We start from the raw sequence: 19,073 nt of genomic DNA, 5'->3' as shown, positions 1-19,073 counted from the left end.
GAGGTCATGGGGTCACGACCAAGATTGTTATGTCTGAGCACATGTAGCTCCCCTTTGAACCACAAGAAAGTTACAGAGGTACCGAAGTTCATTTCTTCATTTTATGCAGAAATTATGAGTGATTCAATATGGAAAAACCTGCCACCACAATCATTGCAAGTGTATTGCTATTAAGTTGGGCATTGTTTAACATGTTGCTAGATGTTTACCTCCCGGTTAAAGTCAAAAGAGCTTCATAGTCTCTATATTGGTCTCTAGATATGGCACAAGTCCCTCCTTCAAACCTATTGCATTTATAATTCACAAGATAAAAACCATTAAATTACACAAAGTAATAACGTACCGTTCCTTAAAAAGCCAGATGATTTGAGGGGTAATTCATATGCGGCACAACTTACATTTCAACGTTTACTTCTTATAATTTAGCAGATGCTTTTATCCAAAGAATTTGACAAATGGGAAGCATCACAAGCCATTAATCATACATGAGAACAATACTCATAGTACCACAGAGCCACGAATAAGGTAGAACAGAAGCTGCAGAAAAAGCAACTCCAAAGGTTAAAAACAGAAAAGTACAGAGAGCAAGAGTAATAAAACTTCTGAGGCAATGTTGAAGCAAAGATGACTTGTGTGAAATCACAGCGAACATCTTTTTGTCAGATGTTGTGACACTGATTCAGGTTGATATTGATCTCTCTCTTCTTTGTTTGGAGCTGAAATGTGGCGCTCCGAAGCATCATGTGTACGTGTTGGCGTCCCCCCATCGCTGTGGAAATGCAGACCATGCCTATTGCCTCGATGTGGGTGGCTCGAAAGATTAATGGCAGTAAATGTGCTGTGAGGTGGAGTATTCTCCTGAAATACTACTATAATAAGCCCTAAACGGGGTTGAGACTCAAAGGTGCATCACCACTTATAATCTTTTAGCTCTGCCTCCGCTTACATGCGTGCTAAACCATCATGTCAGTTCTGTGCTTTTTTTTATAATGAAACATTGAAGCGTGGCGCTTTGACAGTAGATTTGTTTGGTAGGATAGTTCACCTTCAATGAAAAGTCAAAGAAATGTTTGTCTCAACGTTTTATTCACTTCAATTGTTTTGAATTTCATCGCAGTGTTTTTCAAATTTCTCCTTGTGCTTTAAGGAGGTCTGGGTGGATAAACAATGACGCATTGCTTTGTTTAAACTAATGTGCCACAGAAAGATAAAAAATTCATAAGGTACTCAAGTTCTTCTTGTTTGTCTAATAGGAAGTTGTTGTCGTAGTATCGATTCCCAATGCTTGTTGTGCATTCTGTATTTCCAATCACTTGTAACACGAGCATGCCGACAGGAGCAGGAATTACATCACACCCTCATAAACATTTGATAATGGGCAGGATCGCGTGCCATTCCTATTATTAACAGCATTTCTTATGTTTAATTGAACCATGACCATAATGTCTGTTTTCAGTGCCAGCTTCTTTTCTCCAGAAGCTCCAGTGGAGCAGAAATTGTAACCGGAGCCGACGTGCAGCGGCGGGTGTCCCCCTGTGCACCGAGCCATTCTAATCTCATTTGAGAGACACTGGGAGGTTTATGGAGCCCTGCTTCATCATAACCCTCACACAAAGGTAGCGGCAGAGAGGCCAAAAATATGATGAATGCTCGAGGAAAATGAAAAATGCGGAGCTGCGGAGCCAAGAGAAAGAAAGCGATGTCCCAAAAGACTGGTTATGTTCTCTGTGTGGAATTTAACAAGCTTAATTGTGACAAATTTTTCTGTCTTAAAGATGCACCACTGTGCTTTAGAATATGACGGTGTGTATTTATAGCGCTGTATGGTGGAAACGTCTGCCTCTTGCCATCTTTCTCTGCAGGATGCCCGCAAACCCTTATTCTAACAAACTGGATGAATTTAAACTTCCTGTGACACTTAATTTCCATGAGCACACGGAATGGACCAGTCAGTGGACATTTGGGTAGCTCTCAAGCAAAACATTTAAGAACCCTGCCCTAAACACAACATTTAATGGTTATAATAGGAATTGTATTGGTTTTAATGGAAACTAACGGTGTTTATTGGCATGTGATGGATTCTATGGGTGGCATGTTTTTGGAGTAAAAAATCTGTTATTTTATTGGAAACCATCAGAAGTGGTGGTTTCTATTGGTTTTCTATTTTTTTTATTACATAAAATTGCAGGTTACTTCATCTACTTTACATTGGTTGAAGTCAGATGATGTCCAATTGACACTTCCTGTCAAATCATTTACATGTATCATACAATGAGTCATCATTTTAAGCTTATATTTGAATCGTAGTATGGTATGGAGACAGTTTTGCTTATTTTTAACAAAGTAAACGTATAGATTGCAGCTTTTATAAAACATATTGTACATACAAAATATATGAATCCACGTTGGATTTCAATACCTGTGTGTTGGTGTTACAGCCATTTTCCATACTAATAGGCTAAACAATGGTTGCAGGTATTTAACAGTAATGTCATTCTGTTATTAAATTGAAAAAAAAATCAATTCATGTACAATAGTGAAGATGTATAAAAAGGTTAAAAACACCGAGGCGTTCCCAGGCCAGCCGGGAGACATAGTCCCACCAGCATGTCCTAGGTCACCCTGCGGAGGAAGCTCATTTCAGCCGCCTGTATCCGGGATCTTGTCCTCTCGGTCATGACCCAAAGCTCATGACCATAGGTGAGAGTAGGAACGTAGATTCTGGTAAATTCTTCACCACGACGGACCGGTACATCGACCGCATTACTGCAGAAGCTGCACCGATCCGTTTGTCAATCTCCCGTTCCATCCTTCCCTCACTCGTGAACAAGACCCCGAGATACTTAAACTCCTCCACTTGAGGAAGGAACTCTCCACCAACCTGAAGTGGGCAGGCCACCCTTTTCCGACTGAGGACCATGGCCTCGGATTTGGAGGTACTGATTTTCATTCCAGCCGCTTCACACTCTGCTGTACAGACACATGTGGATTGGTTGAGCAAACTCCCATGAACCCTCCAGCACCCTGTAGAGGGTGTAGAGCTGGTCCAGCGTTCCACGGCCTGGACGAAAACCACACTGTTCCTCCTGAATCCGAGGTTCTACCATCGGCCGTATTCTCCTCTCCAGTACCCTGGCATAGACTTTCCCGGGAAGGCTGAGAAGTGTGATCCCCCTGAAGTTGGATCACACCCTCCGGTCCCTCTTCTTAAAAAGAGGGACCACCACCCCGGTCTGCCATCCCAGAGGCACTGTCCACGACCTCCACGCGATGCTGCAGAGGCGTGTCAGCCAAGACAGCCCCACAACATCCAGAGACTTGAGTTACTCAGGGCGAATCTCATCCACCCCCGGTGCCTTGCCACTGAGGAGTTTCTTGACTACCTCAGAGACTTCGGCTTGGGTGATGGACGAGTCCACCTCTGAGCCCTCAGCCTCTGCTTCCTCAATGGAGGACGTGACTGTGGGATTGAGGAGATCCTCGAAGTACTCCTTCCACCGTCCGACGACATCACCAGTTGAGGTCAACAGCCTCCCACCTCCACTGTAAACAGCGTTGGTAGGGCACTGTTTCCCTCTCCTGAGGCGCCGGACGGTTTGCCAGAATCTCTTCGAGGCCAGTCGATAGTCCTTCTCCATGGCCTCACCAAACTCCTCCCAGGCCCGAGTTTTTGCCTCCACAATCACCCGGGCAGCAGTCCGCTTGGCCTGCCGGTACCTGTCAGCTGCCTCAGGAGTCCCACAAGCCAACCAGGCCCGATAAGACTCCTTCTTCAGCTTGACGGTTTCCCTTACTTCCGGGGTCCACCACCGGGTTCAGGGATTCCCGCCTCGACAGGCACCGGAGACCTTACAGCCACAGCTCCGAGTTGCCGCTTCGACAATGGAAAACTCATCTATACCCATTCAAATAGCATGTGAATATGTAAAAGTTCCTGGGATCATTTCTTACTCTACACCCTTGCTTCATTTAGTATTCGCGAATTCATGAATATGCAAATACGTCTCCACCTCCATTTAATCGCGTGAGCTGGGACCATTGATTAAATGCCTCATTTGACGAATAAGGAGGGCGTGTTGCACAAGCAGAGCTGAAACAGCAGCAATCGTTTCAGTGTCGAGTCTATGCGCCATCTTTACATACTCTATACATCTACACCGGACAGGAAGCGAAACGATAAAAGACAACAGAATGCATTAGAAAATATTATAATTATACATTTTGTCCACATTTTATGCGGTGTGACGTGACACGACAAACCCATTAAGAACCCATTGTTTTGTCACGTTGCGCCGGTCGCGTCCGGTGTTATATGAATTTGCACATGGTTTATCTTAAAGCATAATAAAAACGCACATAGACATATAAACCACATGCAAAACTTGATTTTCACCACAGCATCAGCAGCCCAATTATAAATACATTGCAAACACAATGAAACGTTGATATGAACTAGCGATTTCAGTCCTTGAAGTAATGAGAAATGGTTGTCCAAGAAGAGAAATGAAGTGCCTGACCATCTCTCCAGGTCTCCTCTCAACATGATCTCCACTTTCTGGAAGACAAATGTCCACGGGCTTTATCAGTCAGTCCATCTCTTTTCCTCTCTCAGCAGCGAGTGGGAGAATGATTCAGACTCTCGTGATCGATGTAGACCAGGTCAGTTCATTCCTCGCGGCGAGATGGCTCGACCGTTGTACCGGTGGACTGATTTACGCTGTGGGTTGGCAGCTGGGGTCACATTAGAGTGCAAATAGCTATTTGTTTTGAATAAATGGATTGGGGAATTAAATGATGCTACACGGTTGATATATATTACAATGTTTTATTCAATGTATTTATTTAATGAATACTGGTTTGTTCAACCCTAAGCAAATGTTATATTCCGTGGGGATTTTTTTATTAATATCTGGCAGTCATAACAGAATTTAATCATTTGGTGAGATTACAAGTGGGTGTAGAATGATTCACGTCCGGAAATTGATTTCAAAATAATCAGGTTCGACTCAAGTGCACTTCAGTGAATTTGTGAATGACAAATTCTGCACCACAGGGAAAATTATAAAAAAAAAAAGTGGGCTTACGATTGTGCCATGGGGAATTAAGAAACACAAAACAGTTTCAACACACCACTTTGGAATTCATTCCTATTCAACTATTACGAGATCCTGGATGTTCTCAGAATAAGCACAGGTAGCTAATACTATTCCAGACAAAGTTGTTTGTTTGTTTCCACGGCTTTATCAACAAGATATAACTCTGGCTCAAATATGAAAACAAAAACAGATGGGGAAGTCAAACTTCACAAACTTAGACCCCTGCTGTGGACTATGTGGACAGAAAATGAAATTGTGCCCAGTGTCTCTCTACAAAGCCAGATGGTCATAACATTCTAATGCCTCATGGGTTTGTGCAGAGAGAAGTCGGACACCCTCGTGAGCCACCTGACCACTGTTATTTGATAAGACTGGTGCAATATTCCCGATGAGTGTGTTGTTTGTGTTTTGGATGCTGGTTCAGTCTCTTTTGATTAGCTTGTAGTGTACTCTGCGGTTTTCATAAAACATCACTGCATGTCAGATATGATGGATGTGGCAGTCGCCGCATGGAGCTGTCTGATTTTAATCTGATTTAATGCGTCATAAATCACACAAATATTTTTTTTTTACAAATTCAAGTAAAAAACATATGCCTATAACTCATTTTCAAACTCAATTACACTTCATATGGAGTGTTAAATGTGGGAAGAATTATACTTAATGTAACATTTGCATTAATAATGAAAATATTTATATGCATAAATAATTTGCATTTGGCAGAACATTTCACCCTCAGTGACATAAAGTGCATTTAGGGTAGGCCTATAAACATTTCATCAAACCTGCGACCTTGGGGTTGCCAGCACCATGTTTTACAAGCTTATTTACCATAACACTGACTTGCAATATATAGCTGCGGAAAAAAATAAGAGATTACTATTTGTAGGTAGGCTATGTGTTTAGGGAAAATTATCTTTTTTGTTTCATTCTGTGTAGGGAAGCACCCAATGTTCGGCAACCGAAAAATAGCCAAATTAGTGAAATGGGCAAATACATGTGCATTTTATTTTAAGTTATATTGTGTTATATTGAAAAGCAAGATATAAAACGAACATTTTGACCATTTAGTTGGAATAGTGACAAAAATGGCTAAATAAATAGAAGCCATGTTGGGAATGGCTTTGGCCAAAAATTTTCATTTCTGTGCATCCCTAATTCTGTGAACTAATAACAATGTTTCTCCCAAATTTATTATAAAAATATTTTTTTTCTTTGCATTTGTTTGGCTAAAATGAAAACCAGAGAAACAGGTCAAATTAACAGAAAAGATGTTCTGTATTTGTTCAGACCTCAAATACTGTAAAGAAAACAACTCCGTATTCACTTTCAAGTAATACAACAGTAATATTTGTATAGTTTAAAAGTTGTTTTTTTATTATGCGATAACCTTGACTTTTGTCATGTGTCTTGTGATTCTGTCAGTCTTTCACATCTCTGTTGGTTGACTCCTGAGGAAATTCAACTCTGGACTGGAATGGCCACACAATGAATCTAAAATGCTGAATAAATCTTAAATGCTTAAATAATTTAAATAATAATAGTTTTCCTCCCAGAGAGTAAAACATGTCTAAAGATGTACAGTGTGTAACACACCTTATAGTAAGAAACCTAATAAACTCGACAATATCCGTCTTAACATGAGCCCTGCACGCATTATAGGAAACTCTCACAGGAGCCATTTTACTAAATATTTCATTCTAATGGAGTCATAGATGATCTTGCCATAGCAGGAACTGATGCTGTGTCTGCTCTGACTGTGTGCCATTGGATTACAGTACAGACACGAGGCAGACAGACATTACTAAAGTAAAACATTTCCAATCCCTGCCAACACCCTAAAAAAGAGATTTTTGAGGTAGGCCAAAGGGGCTAACCAGCTTCATGGTTGCTTAGTGACAGTCTTTGGAGGACACCGAGTCGGATACAATGTTTAAAAGTTGAAGTTGGTGATGTTTTTACCCTAAGGGACTTTTTCTACCCGATATGAACCTTTCTAAATACATTTGCTGGTTTAACCGCATTGGAATTCCTCGAGGGGTCTGAGGATCCTTTTAATGTCTTCAACTCACTTTCCAAAACCTCAGACGGCAAAAAATGACTTAAAATACCGATTTAAGTATACAAGAAGTAGTGCTTGTTGGTCCTAAACCTGTTAACAAAAAACTGGATAAAGATGCCATCCTTAAACATCGCTGATGTCAATCACCGTTTATCTTCTTTTTGTCTGTTATGAGAATAAGTAAGCATCATGAGCGTTCAACACTGCTGCATCATACATTGTAAATATGCCAATTCTGTACTACTCTTACAGTGTAAAGATGACTACAGAATAAATAGATTTTATTCCAGAACTACTAATGTTTATCAATGTTGTGTATTTACATGATTCATTATTAGGAGGAAAAATATCTTAACACGTAAATGTCTTAGTTCTGTTGAACACAAAAGAAGATATTTCGAAGAATGTAGGAAAGCAAACCGTTCTGTGGCACTTTTGACAACCATACGCAGAAGTCAATGGTGGCCAAGAACTGATCATATAAAATACACAGAAATATACATTTTGGGGTGAGTTGTCCCTTTAAGGGCTTTAAATCTGAAAATCTACAAATGATTATAAACATATAAGTGCAGGTAATAAGCTAATAAATGATATAATAAAGTAAGTTTAATAATTTAAACACTGCTGTGTATAACATGAATACACTTAGCGACGTTAAAGGTTTAGCTACGACCCCCTCTGACTCCATATTTGAAACTCTCCAAAGGCCCATTGAGAACCATTAAATTATACATTAGCATCTTTATTTAAATAAGATGGAGTGGTGATTGGTTTTTAAAAGAAGTTATGCTGAAAATGTTTGAGCAGAATGACAGGAAGTGTAGTGTTTAACTGGATGAATGGGATTCAAGGTTGTTAAAGCTGTACTGCTGCTCTCTGTGGTCATGTCATGGCTTGTGTACTCAAGGGAGGCAGAAACTCCTTATTTATTCTGGATTCTTTTATGTGGTGTTGTTGGCATATATTCTTGAAACTAAAACAAATCATAACTGATTACTAAAGGAAACCAAAGAAGACGTTCTCACCCTGAAGCTTTCACGAGTTACCATGGAAAGCAAGAGTCATAAATAGTGTAAAATTAAGATTCTCTTACTTTTACATGCTCTTTTGTAAGTATTCACCTTTAAAACTGGTTGCGAGCTTTTTAATGCCGCATAGACTAAAACCATATGCCTGTTTAAGAAGGCTTATTCAAATGTCTTTTGAAAAAAAATTATATTTCTATTCATTAGAATCCTTGGGCATTCTGCTTCAGTATGATACAAGGCTCACAGAGGATGTGAAAACGCTCCTTATTACATTTTTCACTCATCACATTAAAAGAGACCAGGCAAAAAACGAAGTGGATGAAAGTGAATGTGATTTGCCCGTGTTACAAAAACAGCCTTTGAACAGAGAATAGGTGAATGCTTATCTGTCAAAACACTGCTGGAAATAAGACAGACAGTCAATGAGAAGTGACTCGTGAAGCTCAAATAAATTCCCGTGCGATTGAAAGTCCACCAAATACCTCTCAAAAAGACAGGCTTAGTCAATAGCCTTGGCTATTCCTCAGGATTAGTGTAAACTGCTGTGTTATGTCATCGAGGCAGAGCTTAAAAATCAGGATTTCAACATCCGAACTCAATTTTTTCCACTACAGGTTAAGACCCCGAAACCTTCAGGTGGTTCTAATGGGTGTGTCCTCCGTTCTGATAAGCACATGTATAAATAGTACCCTGTACATCCTGTGACCAAGAGTAAGTCATTTTATATTTTATGTCCTTCTCTGAGGAGAATTCTTAAGAAGAGCGCTGTAGATTTCATAACAGAGGAATATCAGATATTTCTTTGTGTTAAAAATGAACATTTTCTCATTTACACACCCTTATATCATTACAAACCTCATATGACTTTCCTTCTTCTCTTGTCAGCCCCTGCATCCCAATTTGCCTACAAAACATTTCATTTATTAAATCTGTGTAGTGCAACTAAACTCCACTCTCGGGTAATAACGGTTTCATCCTGACCCGAAGAGAACTTCTGGCGTGTGTTTGGATATAATAAGTATTTATTCTATATATTAAATGTATAATAATATAAATTGATATGAATATTTTACAGTAAATACATTTTATTAAATTCAATTAAATCTACTCAAGAGTGATTCCTTGTGGAGGTCTACCGGAAGTTAAATCTGGACCATGTATTTTTGTCGCCGCTGAAACCATCTGTACTTAAAATTTTCACCAAAAACAGTGGACTATTCAGGAATTTTATAACATACTATAATTTGGGACATATCAATATGCATTTTTGAATACTATTTAGGACGAATAGTATGCAAATTGGGACGCAGGGATAGACACCACATTGGCCAATGAATCGTATACCAAACAGCACTGCCATATTAAAGGGATAGTTCATCCAAAAATGAAAAATCTGTCATCATTTATTCACCCTCGGGTTGTTTCAAACCAGTATACATTTCTTTGTTCCACTGAGCACAGAGAAAGATATTTGGAAGAACGTTAGCAATTTTCAGTTCTGGAACATCACACGCTACCATAGTAGGAAAAATAAATCTTGTATTTCTTTTGTTCTGTTGAACACATAATAAGATATTTGAGATATTTTGAAGAATTTAGGAAAACAAAGAGTTCTCGGGCACCTTTGACTACTATTTAATTCTTCCTAAGGTCAATGTCTCGGAACGGAAAATTACTAACATTCTTCCACATATTGTTCTTTGTGTAGAACAATTTGTAGTGGTATGAAGTTACATGAGCGTCAGTAAAGAATGACAGAATTATCAGATGAAAACTATCCCTTTAAGGAGGGCAACACCCATCCCCTTGTTCAGTCTGATGTCACACACCAGCCAAACACAGTTCCCATAGGCAACAACAAAAAATGCTTCTATACACTCGCGGCTGTAAAACTACCAAAAAGAACCCAATTCGAACCTTTCTCTCCACAAAAAAATCCCAGATGGCCTACTGTTCATTTTTGATGAATTGTTAAAATATTAATGTGGAGATTCCGTGAGCCTAGAGAGCGTGGTGTACGTCATCTGTTTTTGAAAGTTATGCTTAAATATGGCATATGAACAAATAGTGCTCACACTGTACATGGCTATTTAAATAGTATCCTTACTTTTTTATTGTAAGTAAATAATTTATTGTCATGTGGAAAACTCGTGCTTGTCAAACATTTAAAATTGGATTAGAAATGTGATTGTTACTTTTTATCTGGGATAAACTACGTTTTCATCCTGTTCTATGCAGCCTTTCAGATAACTTGCTCTCAAAATCTCTGCCGGTTTCCTTATTTGCTATTTTGTATTATGTCTTGCCTGGTGTGTTAGTACGATCGTGCGTCTGTTTAACCCCATTAAACTCTGCAGATAGATCTTACTTCTGCCTCGGATTTGTTACATAATTAACTTGACAGCTTTGTGTGAGAAACAGAATCTAAATTATTATTTGAAGACAATCCGTCACATCTCTCAGACCTCATTCACAATCATGTATATTCATATAACACCGTGTCTGACAGCTCCTTTAATGATTTTCTGATTGTGAGTCTGTCTCGCTTCATTCTGCTTTGACCTGTAAACTCTTCTTCTGTTCGTTCTGAATAGTGTGTCTTTGTAATAAGATCCTGACCCAAAAAAGAAAAGACGAAAGAGAGCTACACCCACCCTCCATACCTCGACGACCAGCACACTTTATTTCAAGTTAAAGTGAATGAAATGAAAGACAAAGGCTATCAAAAAATGACTTCACATTGACTTAAGTCATTGAATGAAACAATGCGCCGCGATGGTGTAAGATAACTGAATAGGATCCAAGGGGTAGCTGCAGCAAGGCAAGAAAAAGTAAATGACCGGAGAGGTGCAAGACTTCTGACTCTATACTTTAATAATGCAGTCTTTGACCTCAGCGCTCATGGACACCCTTAATTATTCACACCTGAAGAATGACCCTCTGAAGACTTAAATATTGTTTTTTACATGATAAAAAAAAACATTTGGTCTCCAGTTGAATTTAATGTATACCAAGTTTAATACAGACAGCTGCACAGTGTGATCAAGATGACCGCTGACTTCTATGACTTGAGCCCTGAAGGGACTGAATTCACCAAGCAATATCGCTCATCAAAAAGTCAAGATCCTCTCCGTGCAATGGAAATGGAGACCTAATAAAGATGCCTTTACGGCACTGATTGATGTCAGAGAGGTAGTTTGTATGAGAGTGGAATGGACTCATTCAAAATTCAATATCGTATCACCTGTTAAAGGGATAGTTCACCCAAGAAGAACAGTACATCCATAATTTACTCACCTTCAGATTGTTTAAACCCGTATGCATTTCTTTGTTCTGCTAAACAAAAAAGATGATATTTTGAATTTTTATGTTAGTAAATGGGGGATGACATGTTTGATTACTGACATTCTTCAAAATATCTTCCTTTGTGTTCAGCGGCACAAATAAATGTATACATTTAGTTTGGAACAATCTGAAGGTTAGCTATTGATGACAGAACTTTCAGTTTTGGGGGAAATATCCCTTTAAGGACAAGCCCTTTGCCATGACAAAATGCTGTGTTATTGGAATTTGTTCAAACGTGTTCAGATGCACTGACACTAAAGCGAATACTCAACGCAAGGTTTGACTGATTCGTGACATTTTATAGACTTCTTTGGGCCTTCCTGTCAATCAAACATTGGAATCTGCCAGTCAAAGCATCAGCAGATGGCTCTTCAGAAAAGGTTAAGTAGGCATGAATTATTAATGCGTTTCTCTTTCCCCAAGGGGCCAGAGATGGGAGGGAAAAGTGCATCTTTAGAGGTTCGTAGTATATGATCTGCTTTGTCATCATCCTTTAGGCAATTCAAATGGGATTTCAACAAATGCGCTTCTTCTCAAATATGATCTACTGGGACACATCAGCCTCAGCTGTAAACTCTCCAGTCTCTAAGCCTCTTTTATAACATTAAGAACACTAAGATAAACGTTACCCTGGAGGCTAATATGAAATTTGTCTTGAGCCAGCCATGAACGTAACATGTCAATAAATGGAAATGCAATATACCTGGAGTTAGATCATTGTTGGTGATCTCATGCCAGTTTCTCGTGTGATCTGGTGCTATCCTTGCTTCAGAGGTTTCAGTCATTTCAGTTTTTTTGACTTTTATTTTGTATTTCCTGGTTTGTCATGTGATCTCATGTGCCTTGTTATGAATACTTACTGGCTAATTTGTCTGATGTGTCTTCGCAAATGTTGTCTTTGTTTATTTATTTGCGTTTTGTTAAAAGAAAACTGCACCTGGGTTCTACCAAACTTGCATTAAGAAGATTAATGTGACAACAAGAGTCCCCTGGTTAAACATCTACTACAATATACTGAAATCCATTTTTTATTTAAAACTGCATTACTTCATGTTTTTTTTTAATAAGACAAGACTAGAATTAAAGTAAGCTAAGACTATAAGAAATGGCTATTTTAACAAAAAAATACATAAAGTCAATAAATGTTTTGCTTCTCTAACAAACCCAGTCAGAACAGTTGCTGAGTAAAACAGGGGGACCGAATCTGTTGTATAAAGAAATATATATTCAATATATTACAATAAATCTTTGCTGTGAACAGTAAAAGCAAAACTATATTTACTGTCAGTCACCTTTGGCATCACTTACTGGCAAATAAAATAAAGCATTACCTGACATCACCAACCCTATAAGTACCTTTAAAAGTCTCTTGAGTGTGATTGGAGCGAGATTTTCTTCTACATCACTAAGATGTGATTTGCACTTCAAAGCACCATAGTAAGAAAATAAAAAGAGGAGACAGAAAACCTCCCAGACTGGGATCTTATTTAATTAAAATCAGACGAAAAGCAGAAATCAATTGGAGTGAAAGGCCTCTTTTCCTGCAACCACAGACCTGCTGGGTACAGATGCACATGTAGTTCGGAGGCTTGTGCTCCGTTGATATCATTTAAGATTGGACTGATATGTTGTGCACCTCCACTCCAAGGTATCATTCTGAACAGAGAACATAAAACAATTTAATGCAGCAATCTTTACTCCGACACCACTACTGTCCCAATACACTGTACAAGAGGAACGTTTTTCATATAGATATGAGCTGGGTTTTAAATCACGCCCTGTATCATCTTCCGCTCTATGTTCAGGGCATTAATGGAAGAATTTCAAGGGGGGACGGAGTTCCTGTTCAAAATGTAGAGGATTTATATTTTTATCCACATTAAAGCCTATAAACAACATAAAAGTAATGAGATTTTCTTCTTCTATGATTTAAACTAATACAAAAATATGTCCCAACTAGGGTCCCCCAGTGAATCTCAGCCATTTCCATGAGTACTTGGGCAAATGTCAACCTTACCATGAAAAATTTTTGACTCAATCAACAAGGATGTAGTAAAATATAAACAGATGGTTCAATATATTCATTCTCTGGGCATTTTTATGTCACGGCCATAACGCAAAATGTCACGTCCATAACGTTAGGATTGTTATTGGAATTATCGTTTTTTTTTTAACTTTGATGAGTTTACTATTCTCAAATGGGAAATAAAATCAGTAAAATAAATGGGAAATAAGTAAGTAAATTTAAATAAGTGACCTTAAAGGAGCAACAGGAGATTTCAGCAGCATCTAGTGATGAGGCTGCTAATTGCAACAAACGGATCACTCAACACCTCCCCCCTCCCTTTCGAAGCACTACAGTGGCGGACACAGGTCAAACATTTCGTTGTGTTTTTGTTTCTTTGCAGACAGAGATAACATATTTACGAAACGTGCTCTGTAGAGCAGTTTGTCCGTTAAGGGCTACAGTAGAAACAGCATGGCAAATTGCATGTAAGGGTATGTATAGATAGTTATATCTCATTCTAAGGTGAATAACGCTTCATTATGTACAGTCTTCATACACCTCTGAAGACATACTTATGTATATTATATTGCATTTCTGTCAATAGATCATCCAAAAAAATCACACACAGCACCTTTAAACTTTTGAACATAACATATAGACTGTTAACACAGAATACCAAATGAAACATGACGTGTTTGTCACTGATGCTTCTTGGCTGGACCAAAGAAAACACCATTAACCAATGAATCAGCGGCCAGTGAGTCTCATCTGTCAGCCAGAGCTTAAGCCCTCAAGCCAAGCGCTGCATCTGTCTTTTCCATTTTCCTGTGACATTTGCAGTCTCGCTAAAACAACTCGGACATCTCATTTAAAAGCCCACACTCTCAGGATTAGAAGCAGCCAAGCAACCAAACTGAGAAAAAGCACCCAGGGGGGATTATTATACATGCAGCTGTGGAAAAAAAAGTATGCGAACCCTTTGGATTCACCTGGATTTCTGCATAAATTGGATGTAAAGTTTGATATAGGTCACAAAAACACACACAAACTATTTATTTTTACTTCTGTTCACATTCCTGTGTGTAAAAATTCACAGTGCGGGGCGGAATAAATTGTGAATCCCTCGGTTTAAAATTTAGATTTAAGACTCTTTAATCTAACCTCATCTGAATGATAACCGTGTCTCAAATGATGCATGCACTGTGTACTTACACTGCAAGCTATGTACTCTACTCGACTATACCACCTCTATTGCATTTCTTGGTGTAAATACACTATTCACAACTACAGCTGAATAACGTCATGTACTATGACTATGAGAGGGAGGGGCTGACAATGATTGACAGATTGCAAACTGGATTACAAATCTGACTCCATTTTGTTGGCGGCACCCAACTTTTACGATCCAATCAGTACTCGACGAACAAAATTAAGTCCCGCCCTACATTTATTTCTCATTTCAAAAGTGGTTTACTTTCGGATATACGTCACGATATGGAAGAACAAACCATCGCTTCTTCCGTTTCTTGCTCATTTTCAGATTAGAAATTGTCTAATTCACATCCACAATGCCCAGTTATGGGAAACATCTGGTAAAGGTTATTGCTCCCAGCGGAGCAATGCACTGCACTGCGAATGTTTACTCGGTGTGTTCAATACAGACCTGAAAACCTATTATTTAGTTATTTAAGCAGACTATTACTGTGACCTTGTTGAAGATCAGATCAAATGTTATGTCCAATTTACGCAGAGAACTTGGTAAATAAAAAAGGTTGTGATACGACATAACCATGTGAATATGCTCAAGGTCCACATGGTGTGAAAGATGTTAAAAGACTTAAATATCAAGGCTCGATATGTACAGTACTGTGCAAAACTCTTGCACACATATGATGCTTCACCAGAAACTAAGATCAGATCTGTTATGTACTGACAACCTGTACATAACATTTGGCTACTACGTTTATGCCAAATAATGTTTGGAAATCTGTATTGTGCTTGTTACTAACACATTGAAAGAAAAAAAATGTCTGTGAAACATCTGAAAGACTTAGGTATTGCATATACTTAAAACATACATAAAGGGTTTATTCACCCCAAAACTAAATTCCTTTCATCATTTACTCAGCCTCTTGTTATTTCAAACCTGTATGACTTTCTTTCTTCTGCAGAACACAAACGGACGATGTAATGAATGAATTTTGTTTCATGTCATCTTAATGAATTAGCTTCAAGAAACGTGGAATGTAATGCTACGTTATCCCGCGAATGCTTTCGGACTTCGCCAGTTGATTTGGTATCGTAATGCTACACAGTTTTACGTGTTTAAAACAGTCATACAGTCGTGGTTTAAAAAGCAAACTACGTTTAGGCTTTTTGTGTTTCCTTTACTCGCCAAAGAGTAATCGTGATCCATAATAACAGAACAACAGATGCTGCGTCCCGGATGCTGTGTAGCCACTTCCGCATTTGCCTGTTGCTGTAGTTTCTCAAACTGCAAACTGAGGATATTGCGGATCACTGGATTTTAAGTCACTGATATGCGACAAATACAAGGGAGACAAGGGACGGGCCAGGAATTTCTCTGGATTTGCACATTCTTGGGAACATTCTGGATAATGCAAGTACACAACTGCATATCACACTGTGCTAGTGATGTTTGGATATTTCACAACAAAATTCTTCCATATTGTGGCTTTAACTTCAACAGATTCAATTTTTTTAATGCAATATCCGTATACTGAAGCTTGTACAGTACCGTATACAATTCCTCTCTTCATATTTTCAATACTGTCATGCCATATGCACATTTTACTCGACCAGTCAAGTCATGACTCACAGATGATGAAAAGATATTGATTACTCGCTTGTGAGTGATTGCGGAGGCCGAACATCCTTTCATTGAAGTGTATGGTGCTTCTGCTCGGTGGCGCACTGAAAGCCCATGTCTCTCACAATTTCTGGATTCTAATACTTTGAAAGCCTCTGTACTGGAAATGGACTGAGTTTGGGGATTTCAGTGCCTTCCCAGCTAACTCCGTAATAATCCAAAGCCCCATTTCTCTTCATTATGAAATGGTTTTGATGTACAGCCGCTCTGTTCATTATCTTTCGCTATTCCCCTACTCTCGGAATAGACCAATTAAAACCCTCCGAGCCCTCTCTGTAGTTTGGTCTTTTACAGCTGAAATTGGGGTCAGACTGTTACTGTGTGACCACTTCATGGTCATTGGCTGTTTCTCTACCGCTGGCTGTCGACAGCTGCTTCTGCTCAGCGGTGGATTTAATGCTCTTCTAGAACCATCAGGACAACAGGGCTTTTAAATGAATCATTTGTAAATGTAATATCACAAAGTGGAGACTACAATGCAACAAGGAATTTTAAGGATAAGAGATGTTTCATTAGTTTTATTTGGGTACTGGGTGAGTGTCGTTCGGATTAAACAACATTTACTTAATGACAAATATGAGAACAATGTGAATCATAACACACCTTTGAAGGGCACTAGTGAATATTTACTTAAAATAATTTACATTTACCTTTCAGATAGAAAGAAATTTCACATCAAATAAACATAAACAGAATTACGTTTGCTTTGTTGGAAGATATATTTTAATTTGACCAACCTATAAACAATAAAGGAAAAAAGAGACATTTTACCACAACATTCATTTATGTTGTTTCTTAATTGGAACTTTCTTATCTTTGCAGACCACACCATAAGATGTTTACTATTATAACATTAAGAAATCTCTGAAGAAATAAATGAAAATGAAATAAAAACCCACTCGTTTATAGGTTAAAGATATGCAAAAAGTTGTCACAAACATCGAAAGGGACAGCTCACCCAAAAATGAAAATTCTGTCTTTGTTTACTCCGCCTCAACTTGTTACAAACCTGTATACATTTCGTTGTTCTGATGAAGACTGAGAAAGATATTTGGAAGAATATCAGTAACCAAACAGTTCTTGGACCCCATTGACTACCATAAAATTGCTTTATACAATTCTTTGTTCTTTGGAACACAAAAGAAGATATTTTGACGAATGCAAACAAATCTGGGCCACTTTTGACTACCATTGCAATTTTTCCTACTATGATAGTCATTGGTGACCAAGAACTGTTTTGTTACAAGCATTCTTCCAAATATCTCTCTCTGTGTTTCTCAGAACAAAGACATTTGAGGGAGAGTAAATGACAACATAATTTTCTTTTGTGAGTGAACTGGCCCTTTATGGGTGACTAATATTGAAATAAACACAAAATATAGAGGTACAAGGTTTCAGAAGGGCAATGTGTAGAGGTTTAAAAACCAAAGAAATTTGTTGTTAAATACCTTAAAAAGGGAGATTTTATTTTGGGGTGGGCTGTACCTTTAAGATATTTCTGAAATGTAATATTACATGATTCAGAAGCTTAAATCAATTTCTATAACAGTATTCTATACAGTATGGCCTAGAGAAAACATGAGATCAATGCAGCCCAGGATCTGACCGCCTGAGCAGTATGGTATGTCTCATGTTCCGGTCAGAGTCGACACCTGCTGAGACATTGAACTCCAGGCTAAACAAAAGGATCTCTCACTGATCTGACAAAACTCATCCCTCCAACTCAAGTGTATAGTGACCCTTACAGTTCAGGTCAGTTCAGGGTCAGACCACTGCCAAAGCCGATGCTTCATCTGAGATAAGCCATAGGGCAGACGGCAAATTTCATTTGACACAATGAAAACAAGTCTGAGGTATAGATTCTGTTATATGGGTAATGTTTTTGTGTACCTATATGTTCTGTGTCGATCGTTTAACTAGAAACATTGACTTTGACATCAATTACTATTAGATATTTAATGATAATGTTAAGCCTATTTTCTACATTTTACCTTATCGACCTGGACAGCGAACAAGGAGATGACGCAGGAGACAAGGTGGCTTGTTGGGCCGGCAGCCTCAACAAACTCAGTCTCCCTAGCCAAGGCCAGGAACTCCCGGGCAAAGACCTGAACGCTGCGATCCCCCTGGCGCAGGCTCAAACAGGATATGGGCCTGGTGGGATCGCAGCGAAGATCGTGCACTGTCCATGCTGCCTGCTGGGTTCATAAAGGGCTGTTGAGTTGTGTCACGGTTCGGGGCAGGAAGAACCCAAGAACAGGCAGCAGTACGTGAACACTCAAACTATTAATAACAATAATAGAAATATAAAACAGAAACAGAAAGACTTCCCATGAGGGGGCAAAAACAAAAGAACAGGATCACTAACTTAGACCACACAAGACTTTGACAGGATAAAGAGTAAGACTAACAGGCATCAAAGACAAGGCAAGGACAAGATACATGGGAAATGAGGGGGCGGGGCCAAGACAAGAGACAGGAGAATGCATGGCCTTCATAAACAAACAATGACCATTCGTTTCCACACAAAACACGTTGGGCTGTCATGACCCTGCCACAAGGCTAGAATTTCAAGACAAGAAGAGACAGGATCATGACACTGTCGAGCTTGTAGAGATGCTGCAGTATTTGCCAGAGGGGA

At 38.8% G+C, this 19,073-nt stretch overlaps 1 protein-coding gene across 1 annotated transcript in view; it reads right to left on the bottom strand.

The window, feature by feature from the left end:
• galnt18b (UDP-N-acetyl-alpha-D-galactosamine:polypeptide N-acetylgalactosaminyltransferase 18b) overlaps window positions 1-12,351 on the bottom strand; it is an 80,092-nt gene extending 67,741 nt beyond the window's left edge. Inside the window, exon 1 of the mRNA XM_079473023.1 lies at window positions 12,238-12,351. Within this exon, the coding sequence (XP_079329149.1) occupies window positions 12,238-12,319 (82 nt within the window). The 5' untranslated portion in view covers window positions 12,320-12,351. The remainder of the gene's footprint in view (window positions 1-12,237) is intronic.
• Between the last annotated feature and the right edge of the window lie 6,722 nt (window positions 12,352-19,073).

The sequence above is a fragment of the Barbatula barbatula genome (genome assembly GCF_947034865.1).
Source record: "Barbatula barbatula genome assembly, chromosome: 1".
NCBI classification, from domain to species: domain Eukaryota; kingdom Metazoa; phylum Chordata; class Actinopteri; order Cypriniformes; family Nemacheilidae; genus Barbatula; species Barbatula barbatula.
The sequence above is the reverse complement of the archived record's forward strand: the minus strand, read 5'-3'. Positions and strand labels throughout refer to the sequence as shown.